At 42.3% G+C, this 10,591-nt stretch overlaps 1 protein-coding gene across 1 annotated transcript; it reads right to left on the bottom strand.

The window, feature by feature from the left end:
• Positions 1–4,562: 4,562 nt before the first annotated feature.
• Positions 4,563–10,248, bottom strand: LOC125520969 (beta-1,3-galactosyltransferase GALT1-like). Its single transcript, XM_048686010.1, has 8 exons — positions 9,731–10,248; positions 7,756–8,788; positions 7,011–7,246; positions 6,528–6,809; positions 5,991–6,119; positions 5,683–5,862; positions 5,353–5,460; positions 4,563–5,179 (listed from the first exon to the last, which is right to left on the bottom strand). Exons 2-8 carry the CDS (start codon positions 8,522–8,524, stop codon positions 4,970–4,972), a joined length of 1,914 nt encoding a protein of 637 aa, XP_048541967.1. The 5' UTR covers positions 8,525–8,788; positions 9,731–10,248; the 3' UTR covers positions 4,563–4,969.
• Between the last annotated feature and the right edge of the window lie 343 nt (positions 10,249–10,591).

Raw genomic sequence — 10,591 nt, 5'->3', positions numbered from 1 at the left:
GCTACCACGCCAACTAATGTCCAGATTATTGATCGACTACCAAGTTAGGCCAAAATCCTAAGCTTGGGGGAGTACGTGTTTCTCACCGACATTACATTCATGCCCACTTATTCATCTTGTCTGTGTTGCTTAGATTTATTTTTCTTACTTTCTTCTTGTGTGTTTGAAAAACTTTAGAATACCCAAAAAATTAGTTGTAGCTAGTTTACTTTCCATGCATGCTTAGTTGTAATATTAATATTAAAAAGAAAACCCAAAAAGATTTTCTTGTTCTTCTTTTGCTTGTTGGGAGCTTTCCCGCGTAAATAGTTTTTCTTGTTTTTGCTTTTTATTTGCTTGTTCAAGAAAACCAAAAACTCAAAAATTATTTTAGTGTATTTCTCTGAATTTCTTTTCTTTTTATTCGAGTTGTACCGAGGAGAAGACCACGATGAAAATGTTGAGTGGCTCTCATTTGAGTAATTGTTGAACTAATAGAGAGCGCATTTTACCTTGTCTTCTTCTGTTGAATAAAATGTTTGTAGATTCCAGCTTAGTCCACGGCACTCATGCACTATTATTATTTTCGTATCATTCGGTCGTGCAAGTGAAAGGCAATAATGACGACATTTGATGAACTGGCTGTGGCAGAGAGAAACTGGTATGAACTCGACTTGTTCTGTCTGTGTAAATATGTTTAACCTATTATCTATGATTCAACCCATTATGATTAAACATGTTTGCAATGAAAATTAGAGATTATAGTTTCTCATGCCATGCATAAGTAGCTGGGAGTTGATAATGATTTATCTTGGATATCAACATTGTGTTAAAATGATTGTGATGTAGTATGATGATATGGTATCCTCCTCTGAATGTTCGAGTGGCTTGACTTGGCGCATGTTCATGCATGTAGTTGAATCAAAACCAACATAGCCTCTATGATATTTATGTTCATGGTGTTCATATCCTACTCATGCTACTGTCCAATGTTACTTATGCATAATGTACGGTTATGATCGTTGTTGCTTTATAGTTGGCCGCTTCTCAATCTAATTGCTAGCCTTCGCCTGTACTAAGTGGGAATTCTTCTTGTACATCAAAAACCTTGAACCCAAAGTTATTCCAGATGAGTCCATCATACCTACCTATATACGGTATTACCCTGTCGTCCTAAGTAAATTTGCATGTGCCACCTCTAAAAACTTCTAAAAAATTTATCCGTTTTGTGTGCCTGGATCGTTCATGGAACGACAGGAGGTGGTCGGTATCTTCCATGCTAAGCGGGTTATTCTCAGGTCGAGTGTTTATTCACTCGCCATCGCACGAGAAAAGGGCGGTATTAGGGATGCCCAGTCCCAAACTGCAAAATACAAAAGGAGTTAATCGCTCGAATAATCAAACAAAAACTCCCAATGGAGTCAAAACCTTTACTTTTATCGCTTGGGAACCGCCACTAGCTTGTTTAGCATGGGAGATATTGATAACTGATAGTCGTGAAGTAAATGAGAAGGGTGCATGCCTCAAAATATCATTTAACTCTGTTTTAAAAATTGAGCTCTGGCACCTCTACAAATCATTGCTTCCCTCTGCGAAGGGACTATATATTTACTTTTATGTTGTGTCACCACCTTCTAAAACAAGCGCCGGAAACTGAGGGAGCGCAACTGTCATGATTTATGCATTATGTGTAGCTAATGTTGGGTGCATCATGATTGGATCTTTTCTACCATGAATTACAATGTATATTCGCTGCTTGAACTTTGGAGGTCCTCTGCATTTATGTTTTGCGGTCTCAGAAAGGGCTAGCGAGATACCACTATTATCATATTATATCATGGTTGTTTTGACAATGTGTTGCTGTTTGAGATATCTTATTATTGCTCGCTAGCTGATTATGTCATTGATATGAGTTATTATAATCTTTAAGAGTTATTGTTGACATGGTTAGTTATAATGTTGGCTGAAAACCTGGGTGGGGCAAACAAGAGCAAAATAGTTCGTAAAAGTTTTTCTTTTTCACTTTCAGTTTATTAACTGAATTGCTTAAGGACAAGAAAAGGTTTAAACTTGGGGGAGTTGATACGTCTCCAACGTATCTACTTTTCCTAACGATTTTCCTCTTGGTTTGGACTCTAATTTGCATGATTTGAATGAAACTAACCCCTGACTGACGCTGTATTCAGCAGAACTACCATGGCGTTGTTTTTGTGCAGAAATAAAAGTTCTCGAAATGGAATGAAACTTTGCGAGGATTTTTATATCAATAATAAGAATTTATGGAGCCAAGACCTGCCGGAGAGGGGCACCTGGGTGGGCACAACCCACCAGGGTGCGCCCAGGTGGGTTGTCCCCACCTGGTGGCCCCACTGACCTTGAAACCAACGCTATAAAATCCTATTTTCGGAGAGAAAAATCAGGAAGAAAGAATTATCGCGATTCACGAGACGAAGCCGCCGCCAAGCCCTATTCTTCCTCGGGAGGGTAGATCTGGAGTCTATTTGGGGCTCCGGGGAGGGGATCTTCGTTCTTCGTCGTCACCAACCCTTCTCCATCGCCAATTCCATGATGCTCCCCACCGGGAGTGAGTAATTCCTTCGTAGGCTCGCTGATCGGTGAGGAGTTGGATGAGATTCATCGTGTAATCGAGTTAGTTTTGTTAGGGCTTGATCCCTAGTATCCACTATGTTCTTAGAATGATGTTGCTATGACTTTGCCATGCTTAATGCTTGTCACTTTGGGCCCGGGTGCCATGACTTCAGATCTGAACGGTTTATGTTATCATCATTATATCCATGTTCTAGATCCGATCTTGCAAGTTATAGTCACCTACTACGTGTTATGATCCGGTAACCCCGGAGTGACAATAATCGAGACTTCTTCCGGTGATTACCGTAGTTTGAGGAGTTCATGTATTCACTATGTGTTAATGCTTTGTTTCGGTTCTCTATTAAAAGGAGGCCTTAATATCTCTTAGTTTTCAATATGGACCCCGCTGCCACGGGAGGGTAGGACAAAAGATGTCATGCAAGTTCTTTTAATAAAGCACATATGACTATTTACGGAATACATGCCTACATTATATCGATGAACTGGAGCTAGTGTCGAATAGCCCTAGGTTATAACTGTCACATGATGAATATCATCCAACAAGTCACCGATCCAATGCCTACGAATTTATCTTATATGTTTCTGCTAAGTTACTACTGCTATCATCATTGTTACACTTGATACAAAATTACTGCTATCACTGTTACGGTTACTATTGCTGTTGTCACTACTATCAAAACTATCATATTACTATGCTACTGATTACTTGCTGCAAATAATTAATTTCCAGATGTGGTTGAATGGACAACTCAACCGCTAATACCTTCAAATATTCTTTGGCTCCCCTTGTGTCAAATATATAAATTTGGGTTCAATACTCTACCCTCGAAAACTGTTGCAATCCCCTATACTTGTGGGTTATCAGTATGGTGGATCATATGAAATAACTTTGGGTTTAAGGAAGTGGATGCACAAGCGGTATTCCTGCTTAGTACAAGTGATGGCTAGCAAATAGATTGAGGAGCGACCAACTAGAGAGCGACAATTGACATAAATATGCATTGAGATTAATCAACATTGAATACAAGCATGGGTATGATATAAAACACCATGAACATAAATATCATAGAGGCTTTGTTAGTTTTGATTCAACGACATGCGTGAACATGTGCCAAGTTAAGCCACTTGAATCATTCAGAGAAGGATACCATCCTATCATACTACATTATAACTATTTTAAATGCATGTTAACACACATGATAAACCATTATCCACTCCTAGATATTAACCATTATCCGGAGAAGAAGGGGCAGTCGACATGCTTACCACAGCGGAGAAGGAGCACGCCTACGCCCACGCTTGCCGCGGGTCAGTGGAGGCATTCCTCCTCGTCGTCAACAACTAAGCCACTGCCTCCCTATCTATTAGATCTAAATTTATCTATGTATGAACCCTGGTGTGTTGTGATGAACTTTGTAGCGCCAGGAGCTATGTATGATGTATATTTTTAAATTTGCAGTTTGCGATAGCAGATCTGTTATGTCAGGGCGCATCAATTCCTGCAAAATCGTTTTAGAAGGAACCGTAAAATGATTTTGCGGGACGAGAATATAGTGCCTAGAGTTGCGAGAGGGCACCCCTGCACCCATGGGCATATGTACCCATTTTTTTTTAAATGCATTTTAAGCATGTTTTAAAGCGTCGAAAAATTAAAAAAAAATCACGCATACATGTTCACAAATATATGCACACGGCACAAAGTTTTATGAAAAATGTCTTTTTGTTTTGTCTCCACAAAAAAGACGAATTTCAGTGCTTCTAAATAGTGTTACACAACACAATTTATTGTCTTTTTTGCACAGGTCACAAAAAAAGTTATTTTTCCATGAAACTTTATGCATGCACATAGAACATGGAGACATACCCGTGCAACTTTTTCCAGATTTTTTTAGCATTTAGAAATGTGTTTTTCAAAGTGGATTCATATGTATCCGGGTTCATCCATGCACTTCCCCTAGAGTTGCTCCAATACGAAACACAAGTGGACTATCAATTATACAAGTGGTTCTCGAATAGCTTTACACGGATGCAAAATTCATCCACTGATTTTTCTTGGCTAAAGCTGGCCCTCCCAACTATCCTAAAAATGTAGCCCTACGTTCTCGTATGATATGTTACAAGCAGCCACACCTCCCTACCTATGGCCAAAACCGAAGGGACCTACTACATCTCCTACAAAAATATATGGTTGTAAGCCAGGGAACTACTCCAGAACACGGACACAAAAGAATGGCCGATGTCAGAAAAAAATTGTGGCCTGTCAATTGTGATCAGAAACCATCCGCGAGAAGCTCTCTGGCTCCTCTTTCATGGATGTTCTCAAACTTGCCGTTAGATGCCAGCAAGCAGTAGCCATCAGAACATAGAAGATCGTTCACCCTTACTCGTTGCAACAGTTTCCTCGCTTTGTTTTCTGGAATTTGTCCCAGAGGCACATCATCTGCCTTGGCTCCTGGTAGTGGGCAACCACATACCCATCCTCACAGCCTTCCACCAAGATCCTTCCGTCGTTCTGGTACGTGACATCAATGCCTTCCTTCCTCATCTCATTGATCCATATTCCCATCGCCACATCCTCCAGCTTGAACATCTGCAAGTCAAAATCGCCGGTTAATATTCCGCACCACAGCAGGGACAAACGGCTGGAGAGCATGGTGTTTTCTCTAAGCTGCCTTCAAGTTTCAGACTGAAGCAACTGAAGAGAATTAATTATCTCTGCTGGAAAAGAGGGTGCCCTTTTACAAATTTTAGAAGGGTGCATACCTTTAGCTCCCCTCTTTTGTGTTTCCTGTAAACTTCTTTTGCTATGTCCTCAGATACAATGTACCCTGGTCCATGTGCCCATGGGGGATAACTTTCTTCAGGCCATTCCTACATAAAGGCAGGTAACAGCGGAAACATTTGCTAAGCATCTGCTACATGATAAATGATAATGCACAATATACATGGCCGTCCAAAACACAGTAGTGGTGAAGTTTCCATCATTGGTTTGAACAAAAACTAAATTTCCATCGCGCAGATAAAGACTTTCCCTGTGCTAAAAACACGCTTGCATAATTGTGCAATAGAAAAAAATATAATTTAAAATGTTACCTCTGAAGTTATGTACCACTTGCTATACGGATCTCGGTGAGGCTGAGAATCAGAATTGACACGACCATACAGCAGTCCATGGCTGATATTTACTTGATGTAGGGACGAAAGTATCTCATCTACACGAACAAAAGCGTCATCATCGGTTTTCATAACATACTTGGCTGAAAGTACATTTGTCTGCACAAGAAAAGTGATGTCAGAAAATGCAGGCTGCAGGCAGAGTTCCCAGGGTTCCACTGTACTCCCAAATAAAAATCTACCCGCAAAGAAATTAAAGAAATTCTCCTCAAAAAGTATATACATACCCCATATATGCAAATGGCAATCGTCTTCCAAAGAATCAAGCTGTAATAATCAACAAATGGCATCAATTGGATGTCTCCATATGTCCGTGCTTCGTTCCAGAGCTCCTCGTTCACCACCTCATTTTTATGCTTTTATTTATCAAAGAAGCCAAAGGGGTACATGAGTATTGACCATGAAGTGAAGAGCGGTAATTCTAGTATACAACAGGACACAAGAAGAGTTTTGACAAAATTTCAAAGATTGTTTCTTGTGATGAGGGCTAAGCAAGTACACAGTGAACGCAAATGCAATCAACAAAGGAGAAAGATCTTCAATAAGGTGGTCACTGCACAGGCATGATACCCCCCACCCCAACCACGCACAAAGTGAGGACTAAGCATGTTTGTTTGTGAGGAAAAACATGAATGGAGCCTTGTGGTATGCAGCTCTACACCTATTATTTGACAAATGTACACATATTGCATTTATGTAGGTATAACTACTATATGGCATACAAATTACTGTAAGATATAATATTATGTGCCTTTCATCCTTACCAGGCCAACAAAGAACCGAACTGCGACTTTTCCTGAACGGACAGCATCGTACTGCATCCACGTTCTTCGAACCGCCATTCTGCGTTTAAAATTATTTGCTGTAGAGAATATCCCAATAAAAAGATCAATGGATTTATTCGTAGGGACAGGTGGAGCCTTCAATATTTCCAAGTCAGTGACATGCTCAAAGTCCTCTGTTGTAGGCAAGCCACTCGCTAGCACAGACAGCAATTTAATATCTCCTTCAATCCTTACTTCCCCAACAAACCCAGGCTCCAAATCCTGGTCAAAATGTGGTAGATTAGTAATAAGAACATACTTTGAAACATGGACAGAAAATAGTTCGATAATGAGAGTATGGAACAATAACTTTCACAGACCATCCGAAGACACAACAACAAAATTGTTACCCTGGCAAAATCAGTTTGTCTAGACACTGTTACAAAATGCAATAGCAAAACAAATATCTTATACACAACTCACCTCTCGAAATGCAAAGGAAGTGACATGTTTCCCATCTACAGTCATATGGATCCCCTCTGCTCCAACACGAAGAATTGCTATAGCAAGATATCCTTGTTTGAAGGGATAATATTTTTTAGGTTCTGCAGTTGTTTTCCTTGTAGGTTGCATGCTTGAAAAATTAGAATGTGACTTTGAGGCCAAGATCTGTTTGTGGGCTTTGCCCACCATGCTGCTACATTTTTCCAAATCGTCCACTGAAAAACAACAGAAAACAAAACTATATGTCAAGCCTGCCATCAAAAGAAAATACATATTGTTTACCAAGACCCAAATCCATTTTGTTCAACAGGTCTTAAGGGTACAAATAAGAAGTGTGCAAAAAAATAGACAGACATAGTGATATCAGATAATACAATACCTCGACACAGTACATATTTATGGTGGTACATACAGGGGCAAGTAACTTTTAACAAGGTGGATAAAATTTGCTGATTACAGAACCAGATTCTAGAAGGAATAACTCACATGCAATGCCAATACCATGCCATGGGTATTCACCATGATCCTACTATTGCTGATATGTCGTCTTTTTTATATTCTTTCAATTTGTTTTTGTTTGGCTATGTGCATCTTAGTTATGCAGAGGCCGGGTGATGCTCATTATGTTTTGTATCCGCTTGATGCTACATTTTGAGTCAATAAAAATGCCCTTTATCAAAAAAAAGAAATAATGTAAGATATGGACCAGAGAAAGAATGGATACCTTTTACACTGTCCTTAGCATCCGAATCAGAAGATGGGCAACGGTCTTCAGAACCCCAATCATCAGCTATAGTCCATGTATTTTGGACAATTACAGGATCTTCTGTAAGTTTATCACCAAGAAGACGGACATTGTAATGAAGCACAATTGGAGGGTCTGGTTCACCAGGGACTGCAGCTCCAGTTAAGTCTATCTTAAAATTACCCAGAAGACCACCAGGAGTGCCAATAATAGTTATCGAAGAGCCCTGAATAAGCCCACACGGAATTCTTAAGACAAATCTATCACCCACCCTTGTAACATTCATTCTTCTAATGGAATATGGGCATTGCTTCTCTTTGTCCTTATGCTGTGTGCTACCATTGAATGAAACAACTGAGTCATCATATTCAAGGGCTGCATTTAGCTTCCTCCATGCAACTCCAGCTTCCTTGATTGCATCCAATCCATCTGGTAGGATGTGGGCATTATTTACAAGGTCCCTCAGATGATTCCAAGAATGCAATGTCTGTATTTCTCTATCAGAGAGATTTCTTGTTATGGAAAGGTTGGAAGCTAGCAATTCAGTTGATATGACTTGAGAGAAGTTCTGTGGATTCTGAAGTGCAGGTGGGTTTGGAACATCTAACCAGTGTAGCTGTGCCGTGCTATTTTGTTGGAAGACATACTGAAGAGATCTTTCAGCAAGCGGGCTATCCAATATCACATATCTTAACATCAAGATTAGGAACAAACATACTATGACAGAACCACCGTGCCATTTCTTCATCACTCAAAACTGATATGACAAGTTGGTATGAGGGTCACATTCACTGTATTTTCAGCCTAAAATATCACGCATCCATAGAATCTCAGTTCACAACTAACCCATCTAACTCAGCCAGTCAAGTCAATTCCTGCTGAACTGCCACCGTTGTTCAGTGCTCATCAACGCCTTGAAGGTCACACAAACGTTCCAGAGGTGTGATGAAAGCTTTATAACCGCATTAGCACACAGAAGTGTATCAGCGAAACTGAGGCGAGTCACTGTGTCCTGCAAAGGTAAAGGAGCGGTATAAAAAATGGACTCTATCCAGTAAAAGAACTAATGTGGTACTTAACCGCATTTGTATCCCCTTGTTGCTCCCTTTTGAGCTAATAAAATCCGGCCTTTATCGGGAAAAAAAAAACCGCACTGAGAAGTGAATTGCATCAACGGCGTCACATAACACAGCTACACAAGGCTTGGAGTATATGATCATCCATGTTGCAAATACTATGGCATAAATAACAACATGATTACAGACATGTATGTTATGTTTTTTTGTGTGAAAAGTATGTATGTACAATTAGGATGTCAGAATCGATCTCACGTGGCAAACAAGCCTCATCTACTTGTAAAATACTCCAGCATCCTAAAATGGCTACAATAGATATTTGCCTTCATGTCACGGTGCCGCCAACCGAGACTAGGACATCCCCTCGCCATAACATGATTACGAACTGGAATTTAAATAGCCGTATCTGAAATTAATACTAGCTCCCAGCCGATCTAACCAAATTATCCCCTTTCAAGGGGGGGGCGCAATTAAGTGCGAACCGGCAGCAGAAAACAGTTTCAAAACGAGGCTGCCAAACCATTTCTCACCGAGGAAATTCAGAGGAGACAACAATTTTATTTAGGAAAACGCGAAAAAGGAACTGCGTCAAACACTAGCTAGTTCCAATTATTACTGATTAAAAAGTAGACGCGACACGTAAATTAAGCAAGGCCCAATAAAGAAGTGCACTAGTGAGATCGCGAAAAGTCGAAAGAAATTGCAGCAAAAAAATAAAAGAAAGAAATTGCAGCAGCCAAAGAAATAATCCGACTGCGTATTTAGGAAAAGCTACCGCACGAAATAGGCAACGCGAATCTCGCGACAGCCCCCACTTACACCCACCGACAGTTCCCTTTCGACGGGGAAAAGAGAGAGAGAGAGAGAGAGATACTCACCGCCGGATACTGTCCAGCAGAGCAAATGCGCAGATCACCGGAACGGCGACGAATCTGGGGGCGCGAGATCAGGCGCAGCACGAGGACACTCCACCGCCGCCGCGCCGCGCCGCGCTGGCACCACCCGAGCGATCCCCGCCCGTCTCACAATGCGACCGGAAATCCACGAGGCGCAGCCGCAATGCGAGGGCCGCTCGGCAGGGGACGGCTCGGGCTGCCCGTCTGGCCTCTGCCGCCGCTGGAGCGAGCGAGCGAGGCGGACGGCGGAGGTAGCTCGGCGCGCCGCAGCAAGCGAGCGAGCGCAAGGTGGCGGGAGAGGGAGCGACGGGGAGGGGGGGAGAGAAGCTCGGTCTCAGCAAGCGGGCTTTGGAGCTTGGAGTTGGGAGAGGGATGGGGGTCTGACGGTCTGTAGGGACGAAGCGGAGCGAAGGAAAGGGAAGGATGCCTGCTGAGCGAGGCTTCGAGTCCACGCGACGAGCTGACCGACCGAGCGAGGGAGCGAATAGGCGCCGTGCAGGGAGGGGAGGGGGGCTCTCATTGATTATTTCTTTTCCTTTCGGGCGTGGCGGAGAAAGGGTCGCGGTCGTGGGTGGTGATGGTGGGTGGGGCTCGATTCGATGGGCTGCACCGCCAGCGGGGGGAGAGGAGATCTCACTGCTCGAGGAGGAGACTGGAGACCTCGTGCCGCGCGGCTGGCTTGGGTCGGCTCGGGGTTTTGGACGGTTTGGACGAGCACGAGCAGAGACAAATTCAAAACTAGGCCGCCACATTTTTTACGGTTTGGTACTACTACGGGGCAGGCACGTTGGTTCGCTGGACCGGACTGGAGGGAGGGGCGCGGGAGACCGGCAGAGGCAACCA

The sequence above is a fragment of the Triticum urartu genome, chromosome 7 (assembly GCF_003073215.2).
Source record: "Triticum urartu cultivar G1812 chromosome 7, Tu2.1, whole genome shotgun sequence".
Lineage (NCBI taxonomy): Eukaryota > Viridiplantae > Streptophyta > Magnoliopsida > Poales > Poaceae > Triticum > Triticum urartu.
The sequence above is the reverse complement of the archived record's forward strand: the minus strand, read 5'-3'. Positions and strand labels throughout refer to the sequence as shown.